This window comes from Orbicella franksi, chromosome 8 (assembly GCF_964199315.1).
Source record: "Orbicella franksi chromosome 8, jaOrbFran1.1, whole genome shotgun sequence".
Lineage (NCBI taxonomy): Eukaryota > Metazoa > Cnidaria > Anthozoa > Scleractinia > Merulinidae > Orbicella > Orbicella franksi.
In genome coordinates this window covers 28,714,457-28,731,946 of record NC_138152.1, presented here as the reverse complement: position 1 = coordinate 28,731,946, position 17,490 = coordinate 28,714,457, and the positions used below count along the sequence as shown (strand labels likewise).

General features: G+C 39.3%; 2 protein-coding genes across 2 annotated transcripts; one reads left to right on the top strand and one right to left on the bottom strand.

Moving 5' to 3' along the window:
• Nucleotides 1-212: 212 nt before the first annotated feature.
• LOC145496126 (protein phosphatase 3 catalytic subunit alpha-like) lies at nt 213-11,153 on the top strand. Its single transcript, XM_081475765.1, has 12 exons — nt 213-562; nt 672-872; nt 984-1,108; nt 1,328-1,439; nt 2,898-3,043; nt 3,764-3,903; nt 4,493-4,570; nt 5,400-5,494; nt 5,592-5,717; nt 6,446-6,602; nt 7,169-7,266; nt 8,044-11,153. The coding sequence occupies exons 1-12, from the start codon at nt 514-516 to the stop codon at nt 8,169-8,171; spliced, it is 1,455 nt and encodes a 484-aa protein (XP_081331891.1). The 5' UTR covers nt 213-513; the 3' UTR covers nt 8,172-11,153.
• Nucleotides 11,154-11,196: 43 nt separating this feature from the next.
• LOC145496106 (meckelin-like) lies at nt 11,197-17,449 on the bottom strand. The gene is made up of 4 exons (XM_081475737.1): nt 15,928-17,449; nt 14,618-15,385; nt 13,630-13,888; nt 11,197-13,401 (listed from the first exon to the last, which is right to left on the bottom strand). Exons 1-4 carry the CDS (start codon nt 17,434-17,436, stop codon nt 12,971-12,973), a joined length of 2,967 nt encoding a protein of 988 aa, XP_081331863.1. The 5' UTR covers nt 17,437-17,449; the 3' UTR covers nt 11,197-12,970.
• Between the last annotated feature and the right edge of the window lie 41 nt (nt 17,450-17,490).

Genomic DNA, 17,490 nt, shown 5'->3' with positions numbered 1-17,490 from the left:
GCACAAAACCAAAACGTATATCGCTGCTTTTTCAGAGTATTGTCAGAAAATCTGAAATACATTTTACCAGTAACTGTTGTGGAAAATGCGTAAGTCGAGGCTGGGCCCCGCGGCCCGGAACTGTGTGTTTATAAGTGGCTTTGAACGCATTTGTTGGTCTTATTCTGATAAAACTTTATGTCTTTTGTAGCTAAAGTGCATTGAAGAGAAAGTTTGTATGAAGCGCAATCCAGTGAAGTGAAATTCATAGGTGAAGGCGACCTTGATCATCCCGGAGAAAGTGAACGATTTTGTATGTATAAAAACGTTGGGTGAGGCTCCCGCATGGAAGCGAGGCTAGGATGCGCAGCCGCGACGGACGCAGCTTGCTGCATTTGTTGTTTATGTGTCGGTTCAGTGAAGGTCGTAGCTGAGAGAAGCGAAGGAGACAGTAGAAATCTGGTTCCATCTTGGTGTGAAAGCTAACAGCTACTGGCCATTACTCGCCATCATACATTTTAGGGTATAAGGAAGATGGCGAGCCAAGATGGGAAGCTACCAACCTCGGATAGAATGCTCAAAAGTTAGCTTCTAAAAAATCGCTAATCTTGCCAACCGTTGCCTTGAAAGCCGCCATTTTGCATAGTATAGCCTTGTAACTGTTTTTAATTTCTTCTGCTTCTCCAATCTAGCTGTACCTATGCCACCTATTGAACGACTTACGCTTAAAGATGTGTTCGATTCGAATGGAAAACCTAAAGCAGAAGTATTAAAGAATCATTTCTTAAAAGAGGGTAGAGTGGAGGAAGATGTAGCTCTTCAAATTATAAACTCGGGAACGGAGCTTTTAAGACAGGAACCCACAATGCTGGAGGTGGAAGCACCCATAACAGGTACATGAACTGGTTATTTGAACTGATCAGGTGTTAGTCTGAAAATCTATGGCAGGTCGCTAAAGTTCGAGAATATATCAACGCTATGTTCTGTATTTTTCCCATCTGCAGTGTGTGGTGACATTCACGGCCAGTTTTACGATTTAATCAAATTATTCGAAGTTGGAGGGCCTCCAAGCTCTACAAGATATCTATTTCTTGGAGATTACGTAGACAGAGGGTATTTTTCAATCGAGGTAAGCGTATTAGATGCATAAATCTGTTTAAAAATTGCACTCGCTTGTTGCACCTTGCGTGTGTGTACGAAAGCTTGTTATTCGTTGTAAACATGTTCCGATCCAAGATACCTTCAAAAATGTTCACTTCTAGCGTCCCTCTGAGGAAGCTGTATCTGTTCAATGGCCACACATTATAAATCAGCATTTAATGTCAATTTTGCCATGTTTCTCTTGCAGTGTGTTTTATATTTATGGGCGTTGAAACTCCTTCATCCCAGCACACTTTTCATGTTGAGGGGAAATCACGAGTGTCGACACTTAACGGAGTATTTTACCTTCAAGACAGAATGTAAGTGCCTTTGTTCCACATTTAAACGAACTCATTTTTCCTTAATATTATGAGCTTGATTCTACGCCGGCCTACTGGCTTCCAAGCTTCCGATCGATCAGAAAGGACGACGCCTCGAAAACCCGCGTAAAAACAAATTGTTGTGTCGAACAGTCGATCATCGCGCATCGTCATCCTACGCGTAAAGCTTCTTTTGTGGAAATTTCTAGTAGTATTTGTTTGATAGTGGACTGCCTTTCCCTAGTTCGTTTTTTGATATTTGTTCTTAAATAGTCAGCTTGCTAAAGAACTTTGAACCTTATTTTCACTTTAAATAGACCCGTTGCGTTTTCATGAATAAATTATATTGTTGCGCTTTTAAAATTTACATCTTCATTGTCGAATACCATGAAAAAGTGCGAAGTTAAATTTAAACGATCTTACTTCCGCCTAAACTTGCCACAAGTTTAGAAAAATGCGTTTTTCTTTTGACCTCAAAGTTTCGTTGTAGTAATTTGTTGTCACGAAATACTCCATGTTGTTGAGTGTAGTAAAATTTTAAACAAAACGTTGATTGATTTTGAGAATTATTGTTCATCTTTTACTTGTCGGCAGATAAAGGACTTTCCTAAAGATATCTCTGACTTTCTCGGAATTTTCAGGCTAGAAGTTTTCTTTTCTTTTAGGGATTATTCTTCAGCATTCCTAGTCTTAAATTTTGGTCAACAGGTGTTTATTGAAATGTGATCTGTTTTCTGCACAAGTAGTAGTTTGCGACAGGTTGAAATTATGCATTTGACAGCAATTTATTAGCGTTTGGCGGGTGAAATGATCCAGAATTCCCTTACTCGATTTTCTGTTACTTATGGGAAAAATTTGTGATGGACTGGCATCCCATCCATTGGGGAGTAGAAATACTCCTAGTCGCTTCATGCTATTGAAACTGGGATAAGTTCACCCTGATGGGCCACTTGGCTTGTATGCAGACTTTATGGGAACAATTTGCCCTTGTGGGTGCAAAAGGAATTAAGAACTTCCAAATATAAGAGGTTTTAAATCTAAGGTTGAATTAAAGTATGAGACCAAGAAATACATCTGTACCAAAAATAATAATTAGATATATTAAGAAGAATTGGGCCACATAAATAATAGAAGTAGTTGAATGACTTAGAATATTTCAGGCTCAAAAACTTGTGACTTCGCTTTACGAGTGTGTATGTGAGTGAGTGCATTAGCTGTGTTAGTTTGTAAACTGAAGTAATGAAGGTACTGTTAATTATGTAAGGTAAAGTGTTGTATAGTAAAGTATTGGTAAGTAATCTGCACTGAAAGTAATGTAAGTAGCTGTGTGTATTGCAAATAAAAGAGGAGGTTGAATATTCAAGCCAGTTGTAGTAATTAGAGTAAAACCGATGAAGCTACTTAGTAGGGTCCATTGTACATTGAGTTTGTAGCTGACAAGTTTATATCCTGTTTCAGGTAAAATCAAATACACAGAAAACGTGTATGATGCTTGCATGAAGTCATTCGATGCTCTTCCTCTCGCCGCGCTGATGAACAGACAATTCCTGTGTGTACATGGTGGATTATCCCCAGAGATTTACACTCTAGATGATATTAGAAAGGTAACAGCAGTTTGTTCTGAAAACAATGATAGTTTTTGTCAGTAATGGTTCTGTTTGGCTAGAAGGTGTTCATAACGAGTAAACAACTTTTAGTTTTATTCCAGATATCAACTAACTTACACAACATTTATTTTGTAGTATTTCTGTTAGCTGAATGTGGTAGCTATTGTGTAAAAATTAATCACCAAAATATCAATCATGGACAAATTGCAATGTTCTAATTAAGAATATAACTCACTTTACAAGGTACATTGTGTAGTCTTGGTAATCTCATTTCTGATCTGCACTCTCTACACTGAACCATGTTCCAGAATTCCACACCCAAAACTGAACCAAGGTTAAATACGAACTGTCTATATTGTAGCTGTTTTGTTGAACGATCTGACTATACTGTGTAACAAAATGACAAGGAATTATCTGACTATCAAAAGGTATGACTGGATTTCAAATATTATGTAGACTGAAATCAGTTGTTAACTACATAAAGATGTAACAGTTTCAGGGCTCAAAAAAAAAAGTGCCGTCCAGTTATTCTGGAGAAGTAGATTTTCCTTTGCCAAGGGCAAGCTGGAATTCCTCTCTTTGCTGCAGTACTTAATTCACCAAGTTATTTCAGCTGACTTGGAATGATCTGACCAGGGAACAATCTGACTGCATTTCTAATATTTAATAGCATTTCAGTCGCCAGCTAATGGTAATAACTATCTATGTGCATTTTAGATTGATCGATTCACAGAACCGCCTGCATTTGGTCCCATGTGTGACTTGCTTTGGTCTGATCCACTGGAAGATTATGGCAATGAGAAAAATGCTGAGCACTTCAGTCACAACACCGTCAGAGGCTGTTCTTATTTCTACAGGTGACATGTGCTAAGCATTTCAGTTTTTTATTGTGTTGCAACTGGTAATGCAGGAGCATGTTATCCCATAGCGCCTAGTAGTTCATGTCGTGGAACACCAGAAAGAAAGCTAACTTAAACTCTAATCATGATTCTTATGCTAAGGTTAAGGTTAATCTGCATACAAGCCAAGTGGCCCATCAGGCTGGAGCTTATCCCGGTTTCTGTGGCATGAAGCGACTAGGAGTATTTCTACTCCCCCCTAGATGGGATGCTAGTCCAGCGCAGAGTTACCCCACAGCATTAAATTCGCGGTACCCATTTATACACCTGGGTGGAGAGAGGCACATGGAGAGTGAGGTGTCTTGCCCAAGGATACAACACAATGTCCCTGGCCAAGACTCGAACCTGGACCGCTTGATCCGCAGTCAAGCACACTAACCATGAGGTCACCATGCCTTCACGCTTATGCAAAGCTAAACTTGTTTTTGTTGTTCAGGAGCGTCCTGTCATGTTCCCTTTTCCATGTTTTCTCCAGGTTTTTTTTAAATATGATTCCACTTGGTGTTGAAAGGTATTTAAGATATGCCTGTTTATGCTCTATCTACAGTTATCAAGCAACATGTGACTTCCTACAAAAGAACGCCCTGCTTTCAATAATCAGGGCACACGAGGCACAAGATGCTGGGTGAGCAGTGAAGATGATTGTATTATTGTGCCATTTTTAGTGCAGAGTGCACTATTGGGATGGTTATGGGGGTTGCCTGCCGCTAAGGAACTAAGGCGTTATGGCGCTATGGCACTATGGCCCTATGGCGCTAAGGTGTAAACTTTAATGTTTGTTTAATTAATTAATTTCAATTAATTAATTAGTCTAGAGGCAAGGAAGTAGTGGGAGTAGGGTGGGAAAGGTACATGTGTACTCTACGTAAAACACATTCCATCGCCGTCGCTTAACTTTGAACATCGCAAAGCTATATATTTGTTTCAGGTAACCCCTTGCTCTCCTTGTTAGGAATAGCACAACCCAGAGGCTAAGAGCACATAACAACAGGGCAACTTTGCTACTGGCCTCTTGTGATTCTGTATTCCTTTACATGGCACCATCAGTACATTTTATACCAGAAAGAGTCATACTGGCACAAGTTCACCCTGTGCTGGAATTCTGATACAAAATCCTATGAAAATGAAGGACTACCACTTTTTTCATTATGACATCAGTCTTGTTGGAGACTTGAACCGTTCATATTAACCTCTTTGGACAAGCGATGAAGAGGAGGTGTCCCTTCATGTAAACATGATACAAAATCAAGTCGTCATTCTGAATGGAACTTGCAAAGTTTTTCCTATGTAAACACCCCCTAACCAGTTCTAAGATGGATTCCCTGATGCGCAGATCAATGGAATCCATTGTTGGAATGTTTGTCAAGGCAACATGTTGTATGTGCACACAATTTTGTGTTTTTCTTATCTGATCTAGGTCCTATTCAGCATATTTTAAAAATTCTGTCTTTTAGATACCGAATGTACCGAAAAAGTCAAGAAACTGGATTCCCCTCTCTCATCACAATCTTTTCAGCACCTAACTATTTGGATGTCTACAATAACAAAGGTTTGGAAAAACATTGATCTGTTAGAAATTTGAAGGACTTATGCAAGGACATGCTTTCTAATGACCTTGTATGTTTTCTTAATCTTGACATTTTTAGCTGCTGTGCTGAAGTATGAAAACAACGTGATGAATATTCGCCAGTTCAACTATTCTCCTCATCCTTACTGGCTTCCGAACTTCATGGACGTTTTTACATGGTCGTTACCCTTTGTTGGAGAGAAAGGTAAGCCTTGCTTGTTTAAAGGTGAATTAACAATTGCACTACGACCACTTGAACCAGGCCACTTGGTAGAAATCTGACCAGCTTGAAGGAGTTTCATTAACGTTTTGAGCAGGAGGGCAGGTAAAATTAAAAACTCAACTTCTTTATCAGAAAAACGTTTCTCTAGGTGGTCAAACCAGGCACAAAAAATCATTCTTGCAGCCAGTCAATAAGCCTGTTGCCCAGCCCTTAATTTAATGAAACCCCTGGTTGAAGAACGCATATAAAATCTACAGCTGAATCTGAAACCAAGTAAAGGCAAATAAATGTTTTATTTGATTTTGTATTCTAAGGACAACTCTTCTATCCTGTCCATATTCTATAGACATTGTCCTTTGTACTTTATTGTTTCAATAAAGTAGTAACGTAAGGTGAAAATGTAACGTAAGAAGCTTTTTCTTGTGACATCCACATGAAACCATTTAAAATGCTCAAACTTTTGGATCAAAAATAACGAATCAGAAAGTTGTAGTTTTCTGAAAGGTGTGAAAATTTGATTTAGATATAATCATTGTCCATGTGATGCTTGAACATCACTGTCCTGCTTGTATAAAAAGAGGTTGTCAGCCTTTGTTCTCAACATTAGTAGATATTCTTCTAAGTGGCCCAATTCAAGAAATCGACAGTACAGAGACATCACCTGTTTGTTTCTCCCGTTCATGACTTATTCTTTACTTTCTTGCTGTTAGTCACTGAAATGCTGGTGAATATTCTCAATATTTGCACGGACGAGGAACTTGAAGGGGACGAAGATGAAGAACAAAGTGAAGCGATTAAGAGGAAAGAGGTTATTCGCAGCAAAATACGAGCCATTGGCAAAATGGCACGAGTGTTCACTGTGCTGAGGTGAGACATCTGGTTGTAACTGTAACATCTATTACGGCTAAATTGCTTGATGGTGTCTTGATGTTACTGGTGAACTTGCCTGTTGTTGGTGATAGTTCACCCACAAACCAACAAGTTCATTTTGGGTGGGATGATCAAAGCAGGAGGTGACTCAAAACTTATGAAAGCCCTTGGATTCAACAAAATTTTATGTACGCTATGGAAGCAAACTAAAGTAAAAAGTTAAAATGTGTGCCGATAAGTGTCAAATTTCAGACAAGGGGAGAAATTTAGGGCAAGAAAACAACAGGGCTTTTCCTTAGAATTTAATTTAGTCTTTGCTGAATGCCAACATTCCTACATGTCTGAGTAACAGTTGTGCATGACGGTTTTCTGTATTACCATTTTGACTTGTGTTAAACTTGAGTGGCCACCCCAAGAAACAAAAACAGTATCATCAGTACTGTGGATTGAAACCAAAGGTTTATTTTAACCCTTGTCAATGCACATCTTAGATTGAAAGTATTGTCAGCTTAGGTGTATTTGTGCTGAACTGTTGCACTGATCAAACAACTTGCTATTTTTAGAGAGGAGAGTGAGAGTGTGGTGCAACTCAAAGGTCTTACCCCGTCAGGACATTTGCCAGTGGGTCTCCTCTCTGGCGGCAAACAAGGGATTGAAAGTGGTAAGAATTTTATTTATTTTATCTGGAGGAAATCCTAGCAAAGCAAAGCTAATTTACATTTTGATATAAAAAGAAACAATTGATTTTCCTTTTCTTTATACATGTAACTAAGGCCCCGTCCACACTATGGTGGAGGAATGTGAAAACGGAGGTTTCATTCTACAAATGCATCAAATGGTTTCCACACTATGCTGAAGGAATTTAAAAACTCAATAGTCACCAGTCATTTTTGGATTTGTGTTTTTAAACAAAAGTTGGTCAGGGAAATTGGTCACTTTCGATATATTAAAATTCAGTTTGATAGTGAGGCCTGGAGGACACAAACAAAAGAAATGAATAAACATGGTCATTCAATTTCCTTTGTTTGTGTCCTCTAAGCCTCGCTGCTAAGCTGAATTTTAATATATTGAAAACAGTCCATTGCACGATTATCATGAGGTCATCATTTTCAAAAAGTTCAGTTTTAAAATTTTTTTTGAATTTTTTAGCCAGATTTGAAGAGCATTTTTGAAATGCTTTTTTTTCATGATGGATTAGTATGGACAGTAGGCCTGACCGTAGAAATAAAGCTGCGTTTTCCAATTCCTCCAATGTAGTGTGGCCGGGGCTTAAATATGAATATTAGTCATGTTTCTGCTCTGTTGAATTGAAGAGACTTGCCTCATTTTGTAATCTGTGGTAAAGGGACTTAGTTCTTTCCCAACAAGGTCATTGATATAGCCATGGAAACAGGCTTTACAGTATTGCCTCAGTCTTTTCTGATGTTTCTTTTACTAGCCCTGCAGGGTCAGGTTTTCAGCCCAAACTTCAAGATCAGTGGTTTTGCCGAGGCCAAAGGACTCGACCAGGTCAATGAAAGAATGCCACCCAGAAAGGATTTACCGGTGCAACCCGGGACCAAGTGAGAGCACGGACAAACAGGAAGCTATTCATTGACTATTAGTATTGTAGTATAGTGTTATAAACCTTGTGAATACCTGTAAAAAAATAGCATCATCTGCCTCTAAAAGTCTCTCATTATCTTTCTCTTGGATGTAATATTTAAGATTTTGTGTTGCGTTGACAACCAGGTTGGCATGATTTCTTCTTCTCCACACTGTGCTGTCAAGTGAATATGCTTTGAGGCATGTGGCGTTGATAAGGATGATGTTCTTTCAAGTGGATATCCTGTGACTTGGGATGTTTCAGTGGGTATCCTGTGATGCAGGATGTGCTGCCAGTTATTCAGGAGGTAGTCGATTGGTTCTTGTGAAACAGGGTGTGTCAGTGGTTTTCCTGTGGCCCACAGGTAGCCGAAGGTTTTGCACCCAAGCGAGTTCACATCCACTGAGTTTGCACCCACAGATTAGCACTCATGTTTATTCAACTAGCAATCAAGTGCTAAAATTTTATCTTTCTCTTACCAAGCAAAAAAGACAACTTTGTTAGCATAATGAAACAAGATCACAAAAACATGTTTATTTCTTGTTCTTTAATACATTAAAGGTGAAGGCAAACTGGAAATAGAAAGTTTATGATAAGTTCAGGGATGCAAACTTAGTGGCTGTGAACCTGATTGGGTGCAAAACAGGTAACATATTCTACCAAAAATGTGAAATTTTGAGGTTTTACTGATCCAGAATTTATCACCCCTTGCTCACAACAATAATTTACCAGTATATAATATACAGTGTAGATACATATCTATTGTAGTTAGGATGTGGAGGTGATTTTTGTCAGAATTTTTTTTTTTTTTTTTTTGCAAAAGCAAAGGTTTCATTAAGGGCCTGGCACCAGGCAAATTGACCAGCTGTAAGAATGATTTTACCTGCTTGGTTTGATGGTCTAGAGGAAAATTTTTCTTATTATGAATTTCTGTTCAAAATGTTTTGCCTGCCTATGAAAACCAGTTGCCTTCTTGTTGAAACTGTTAGTGAAACCCCTGGCAAAAGGCCTGTCACTGCTGGCTCTTAACCTTATGAGCCCTGAGCTCTAAATATAGATTGTTCTGATGATTTCCATGTGTTCCTTTTAATGTTAACTCTGAGAATTTGGTTGCACATCAAGATAAAGTCACCTAGTTGAATATTTGCATTATTTTCATCAGCTACCACTTCAACAATGTTTTCACATAGCATTACAATTTATTGTCAGTTTGGTAAGGTGCGACAAAGCTTTGGTGAGGAAGTTTTGGACTTAAAATTACGGTGTTGCTATGGGCAACTTTTGTTTCCAATGGTAACAACATCGTTGCCTGCAATTTTGTGCGCTTTGCTGCCAATGACGTCAAAGGCCAACAAGTTGCCAGAGGAAGTGGAGCCAGTTGCCCACGACAACAACACAAGCTGAATGTTAAAACCTGGTCACTAATTTTGTTGTGACTTACTCCACTGCTTATCACAATAAGACAAAATTGCCCACGTGATCAATTGGCTTTTTATGGTACAAACCTATCAATAGCTTTGTTTTGCTTGGTGTCGCTTTTTTTGAGAAACTCGTGTAGTAGAATCATTCTCCTGGTTTACTTTGATATTGCAAAACAGCTTACTACTCGTCAAACTGTTCACTCACTTTTAGTGTGGCTAAACAGTCTGACAGGGTGTTGACTGTGGCTAGACATTTGCAGACACTGCCACATTACAACAATCTGTAATTTTGTGGTCAACTGTGAAAGTTCTCATATACTTAATGACTGGTTCTCAGGGAAATAATGACTTTTGTTTTCCAAAATATTAATTTGTACCAGGAAAATATTGAGATTCCAAGGAAACACATTAAATGATTTCCGAAGGAATCAGTCTTGATGTAATTAGTTATAAATCATAGAAGGACAAAGACAATAAGTAGATACATTGTGAAAATGGCAGTCTTGGATCTATATTCTTGGAAATCAGTGCACTGCACCTTCTGACAATGATATTGCAATGTTACTTGCTCGGAGACTTTTGGTGGGAAATAAGAGAACACACTGGTGGAGAAAAATTCCAGCTATATAACAATGTTGATTAATATGTCAGGGTAGTCTTGAGGTAAATTCAAGTGTTCCGATTGGTTCTTTCTTGGTTAAATTTTACTCTATGAATGTGTATTTTTTTGTTCTTGAAAGCCAGCAAATTCAGTGACTACTTACTAACCTAGGTTGCTCAAGCTGCACTGGGAAATCTTTAAACTTGTAAAGCTTTACTTCACAAAGTCTTTTATTGCTGTACATCTTAGAGTTGTCATACACTGGTAACTTCAACTATAGAGCTGTGAAAAAGTGTGCGATAATATTACTGTTAGGAAATAAATAATTGTGACAGCCAGATTTTTCTGACCAAATCTTGGTCTAGTGTGGAAATTTGGGTTATACTGGTAGACTACCAACTTTTAATAATTGCTTGTAATATTCCTTGAGTGGTCTCCACTGTATCATGCTCTTGGTCTTGTGAATGTAAATCTGAGAGGAGACTTTCTATGCTTGCTACATAAAGCGCTCTTGCAGTTAAAAAATAGTTGGATTGTATGAAATTATGTAATGTAGCCCAGGGGGGTGGGTCTACAATATGAAAAGGACGGGGGTGCAGCACTCGTCATACCTGTTAGGGGTTTAAAAAGCAGTTTTGGTATCTTTTAGGCTGTTCAACCTCAAAAGGTCCACAGTAGGAGCTTTAGCAGGATCTTTTAGGTTATGCCGCACCCACAAAACAGGATCTTGATATCTCTTAGGGGCTCTTTTCAAAATTTATGACTAGCACCCTGTCCTTTTTATATGAGACTTCCCCCGCGGGAATGTAGGTGTAGGCATTTTATTTATGATTTTAAAGCAAAGAAAAAGTATAAGTTACTGGTTTTAATTAAAGATAACTTCCGTCGAAGAAAATATTGTAATTACAGCAATTGTTGTACATATATACTGTATCCTTGTATCGATTGTCTTGTGTTGGAAACTGTTGGGAGAGTGAATGGTTTGAGTGTGTATGTTATGTCACACTTTCACTCTACACGCTGTAGGTGCCTAAGATTCTTGTCTTGTCTTCTGTGCATGAAATAAATCACTCGAATGGGATGCAGGAGAGCTAAATGATACCAGGTGAAGTTTAAAATATTATTTCAGCTTTTAAATTCAATTTGGCAGTTCTCAGTGTTCTCGATAGAATTTCAAAAAATCCAAATAAATCCCAGCTCCGTATAAACTCATTAAAGTACACTTTGGTCAGCTGCCATCCTTATCGTTTACCCCTTGTGCCTTCCCAGAATGCCTCTTGTGCTGCGTAATGATCTGTTATTCTCTCTGTAGACTGCCCTGAAGACTAGATTTTATCTATATTTTTCAAACCCATGGAGAAGTAATTCATCAAGTTATTAACCATGATGGTGTTTGGATATCTGATCTTTACATAGTTAAACAATTTTATTTCTTCGTTTCCTCTTTACTTTTAATTTTGATTTAGAAGACATATCAAACACTCATGAAAGTGTTTGACCACAATTCCAAACACTGAAGTTCGCCTAAAGAACTCCCCTACATGTCTTATTTTCAACTCTCTTCTTGGTGTTAGGAAATGTGATCAAACACTGTCTTTGTGTTTGATATATTCCAAAAATTGTCGGTCTGATTAAAAGGAATTGGCAACAGTTGACCCCCACCCAGTATTAACCCCCCTAATTCCAAGAAGCAAAAAATTTTCCAGTAAATTGTAAGCCCTTCCAATTTCATTAGACTGCTCAAAACCCAAAGTAAACATGTGTCTCTCGACAAGTTAATCAAAGCAAAGTGCGAGGCAACATACTTGACTGGGAAGAAAAATTCCTCATGCTGATTGGTAAGAGTGGGTGCGGACAACAGGGGACAAAACCGTTTGGTGAAACATGGTAGGTAGCACAACTTTCAACTTTATTTCTGAATTCACTACACAACCCCGAGTTTACTTTTAAGACAATACAGTGTTGCTTGTCACACAAGCATACTGAATTCAGTCGGGGGAGATATTGGTTGATGAGCCCGCCAGTTCTCTTCAGAGTGCATGCCAAGCATGCTGACAAGATGTCAAATTTTGCAACATTTACCGATTGATGACAAAAATTATAATAACAATAATATATTATTTAAATATATGCCCTAATGGAAATGGTACTTTTTAATGTTCAAGTTAATGAATGCAGACTAACCCTGAACGTGGCAAAGGTGGATTTAAAGCATAAAGTAGTAAAATTGCTGCAATACGAAAATTACCCAAACTAAATTTTATATGCATCCGTTTTTTTTCCCCTGTTGTCATGAACTTCGCCCCTAAGCAACCATTCAGCATTAGCGACCATTAGCAGCCTTTTGAATTCTTAATGCATCCAGTTCAGAAACCTTCTACAGGTGGTTTGGGACTATTAAAAGTCATAAGTGAACAAAAAACAGAAAACCTCAGAAAAATGAAATCAAAATTCATGCTGATCACACATTGGCAAAATATTGTGCTTTGAAGTGTAACTGTACCCGAAGGGGTGTGATGAGTATCAGCACCTCGCAGAGTCATGCGTGCTTTCTGTCGCATTTTGTGTGCAACTTGCTAGTTTCCCGCACAATTTTTGCGCCAACCCCTTTCTCTGTGCCACATTTTTCGCGCCATCTGCTTGTTGCCTGTTAAATTTTTCCCACTGCCTCGATGCTTTCCCACTTGTAGTTTATTTATAGATAACAAGACTTACATCTATTTTTGCAATGAATACTCTGACTTAAAGAGAAGCCACTTTAAATCAAAAACCTTTCATCGACAAGTGTCTTTCTTGTGAGATTACTCCTTCCCAACTTATTTCGCAATAACATCACAATCTTACTGAGTACATAGGACATGATGCCCGCAAGAACATAATCAGGGTATATCAAATCCATAGCAGCAAATGTCAACAGGTCAAAAAGCATCAGAGTCCACTCATTGCCATAAAACAGAATCGAGTTAAACGAGCGGCCATCATCGTTGTAAAATATTGCCTTTTCAGGAGGTGGGAGGTCTTTTAGCTCCATGTTTAAGATCCTCTCAAAAAGGAGCTTGTCCCTTACCAGGTAATCAAGGTCCCTCAGTGAGTGATCGATGAAGGCTGACAGAAAGCGATTCAAGGTGTTGTAAGCCTGAAGACGTTTTTCCACAGCTGGGGCGAGGCGACTTCCATGGCCATCTTGCCCTGGTTAAAAAGAAAAAAAAGATAGATAACACCAATGCCAGTGTCGTATGGTCTCGTACTGTGAGTTTTTGAAAGGGGATTCTTAATTCTTGCAGCCCTGCCAAACTTCCGCCTGGTGTGCGCATACTTTTGATTTTTCCTATTTTCTAATTCCCTATCCCTGGGGTATCCTAACCCATATCCCTGGGGTATCCTAATCCCTATTCCAGGGGTAACTAACTAACTTACCCATGGGATTGTTAGGCATGTTCCTCCTCTGCTGCTGCATGTCGCTCTGATGAAGTGGTCGGACAACATCTTCATACTGTTCACGAAACTTGGCTGGTACTTCAACCTCGAATGTCTGCCGCTCTGAATTGGGTTCAAGGCCCCTCTTACCACACAAGTCTTCTTCTTCCCGCTTGAGCTGTTCATTCATCTGCCACATGTTTGTGTCTGCACGGCCATGAACTGAGCGACCATGTATGTAGTAACCATAACGAGTATTCTAGAAGAAAAGAACAACATAATAAGAGAGCAACAACTGCTCATATGTGTCCAAATCAGGGCTCGACTTTCAGGAAAAAACCTTGGGACCAGCTGGCCCCTAAGTTTTCAAACTTAATTGACAAGCAATTTAAAGTGTTTCAATCAGTGAAAAACATGGAAAGTTGCCAGTGAAAAAAAATTCAGTTTTATTGGCGGCCCCAGCAGTTGCAATGTCAAGCTTTGCGAATGGTCTATGGACTAAATGGGGCAGCAATAAGCATAAAAAAAATCACCTAGTAACAAAACAAAACACAACGACAACACCAACAGTGACCAAGCCAAGTGTTCTAGAAAAGAACAATTCATTTCATAAAGGAGGCAAAAATTCTAAATGTGTGTCTGTATGGCCACGAATGAGTGTGCTGAGATAATGAGTAATTCTAAAAGAATGTTTCTGCATGGCAATGTACTGATTGTCTGTGAATGTTAGTCGTACAAAGCAGCAAACAAGAAATGATCAACCTCATTACAATTAGAACTACATGTGTGTGTCTGCATGGCCAAGAACTGTTTGGCAGTGAATGGTGGCAATGATAATATATTGAATGACCATTCTCAGTATTCTTGAGAAAAGAGAAACTACATAAGGGAGCAGAAATTCTACAGAATTGTTCCTTGTCAATAGGATAACTAGAAATTCAATAACTGATGGTCTGAGTATAATATACTTCGTTATATTTCCACTTACCTCTAAGATAAAGATGCTGACATTACTCATGGAACACAAGTCAATAAAATCACCAAGTGCATCTCCAACAAATCGCTCGTAAATAAATGCAAAAAAGAACCACTGTACAGCTTCCACAGACAGGAATACGATTGACAGAATAGCAAATCGCAAAACTTTGCTGTACTCGCCAACATAATCAGTTGTTGGGTTAACTGTGGTGGTACTCTGTGGGTCTGTTGTTGCCAGATACTCAAGTCCAACTACTTTCAAGAACAACAACACAAGAAAAATCTGTAGCTCTGGATTGATTTTCCGAATCGTTTGGATTTCGTTCCACTCGTTTGCAATAAACAGGGTCCTCCAAATGCTGACTGGGGCATCCATAGCCCCTGCCTCTCCACCCTGGGTAGGTTGGTTTACTCTCCCCTGGGGGCGCTCCCAGTCAACAAAAAATATCTCAAATGAGATTTGAGACCAGAGCATGTGAAGAAGATCGATGATCTTGAATGCAATGGTTACACCCACCAGGTCGAGAAACAATCGTTCTTGGCTTGGTGTTGGAAGAAGCTGGTAAACTGTCTTTTGTCTTTTAAAAAAAATGAGCCACTGAACTGACAATCCAAAAATGACCCAGAAAAACATGGTAGAGATTGTGCCAAAACAAAACAGAATGAACTTCAGCAAGGAAGCACCATCAATTTCAATATGGCCCTGTCGACGTCTCCATGCCATCACCTTGACCAAAGCCAATAGGGCAGCCAGAGCAGAGAGGCAACCAATGGCTATCTGTCAGTAAAGAAGAAAAAAAGGATGACGGTAAGTTGTTGAATGTTTTAAGAGGTTGATACACTTAGCTGCACCTAGCTAGTTCTCAGGGATGCCACTTAAACTGAAAGAAACAAATATTTCAAATCAACATCAGGGTTGTTCTCTAGAAGTGTCCAGGTGCCACCAGCGATTAACTTTTGCCTTTGAGTGAGTGGAAAAACTTTCTTTTTTCATATAAGCTTAAGTGCTGGGTGCCCAGGATTTCATGTTTAGGAACCTGTGGGCTACTAATAATTTTTCTTAGACCACAACCTTGAACATAATAGCCTAAAAAAATCCCAACTGGTGGGAGACAGACCAGTTGACTATTAAATAGCCAACTGGTCTTACAAACATGACTGAAGAGATAAACTAAGGTCTACCAAGACACAACTCTTCCTTCCTCTCGTGATTTCTTGTGACCTTCTTTGGGGATGGGAATAGGTACTTCCTGAAACTCTAAAACTGTACAAAGAGCTTGAGAAAATTTTTTGGGAATTAATGACTGCTGGTAAAAATACCTCCGTATCCTTCTTTATTTTGGATGCATCCATTTCGTAAGTGACAGCAAAAGATACTTCCTTGTTGCTGTTCAGTGTATCTTCATCATTCACGTCAAGTGCATCATACTTGATACGCAACATCGGAGGATATATTTCACCGTCGGATGAGCGCAACCTTATGTTCAGCTCAATCTTTGAAGAATAACGGATATACTGCAGTTCCTGATTACCACCGGCTGATATTCCAATAAGATTATCAGTGATATAGAATCTTCTTGTGAGCACCCACTTTTCTCTGTCACTGCCCTCGTTCACATTTTCGTCACCCTCCACATAATTTTCCATCAGTACCGGTACAGGGTAGAGGTCGTCACCCAGGGAAAGAAACATGTCATACAGGAACATGGGCATTTTTGTCATCTCTTTCACTGCGATTGAACAAGATGAGCGATACGTTGTTGCAAACCTTAAAGCAGCAGCCATTTTTGAAGGCCGGTCTTTGCACATCTGGAGAGTATCAAGGCCGTTTTCATAACCAACAAATGAGCCATTCAGCGTGTACACTGCAAGAACAAAGCCTATGTCTTCGTTTCGCTGAAACTTTTTTGTGATCTCCTTTTTGTCTAGGACCTCTGGTGCATCGCTGGCTGATGATTGATAAAACAGCCAAGGCATTACTACAGGCCAGTCTCTGTTGTCATCATTTACGATTCCGAGGGGAATTTTGCTGTTTACAAGGTCAGTGTATTCTTTACAAGCGGATCCACCCTGAATATAGTCCAGCAAAACACAGAGATTTCCTAACAGCTGACAGGCTGTGAAGTTTGAATCCGTCTTACACAACGCTTGAGATGCTATAAAATTTGACCGGAAAAACGCCGAATCGAACGACTTCTCGCCATATTCAACTTTGTACATACTACTCGTTTCCTTCAGCAGAACAGTTTCGTCAAAGCATACTCCTCCTGAAATAACAAAACCATTTTCAGTGCAGGAAGAACAGACTGAGACATTACCGGGGAGAAAAAAGCTTGAATGACAGCGTCTACAGGCTTGCAGCTCTTCACCGCCTGGCGTTGTGTCTTCGACACAACGTTCACATTTCCTAGTCGACAATCTTGTTCCGTTACGACTGCGATCTGTGGCAACAGAATCTGAGGGGCAGCTGTTACATGTGCCCGTCTTTACATTAAAACCAACATCGGTGGGACATTCGATGCAGAAACTACCATCAAGGGAGCTTGTAAGATTCCCTGAACCAGCAGCACTGTTGCATGCTTCGCAAACAATCGAAGGACCACCTTTGTTTTCAACCATCTTGAAGCTCGTTTGACAGGTGCAAGACAAACCGTCATTACTTCGCTCCTGACCTGGAGAACCACAGTCTACACAACGTAACGACGAGAACTGAAAATACTGATTGGTTTTACAACTTTCTGGAGTAGTAAAGGGGATCATAAAGTCTATAGATAACGACGGCAAACACCATAACGACCAGATGGACAATATCAACAACTTGCGCGCCATTTTAGACTAATTCATTCGCAGCTTGACTACTAATGGTAAGACCGCTGGAATAGC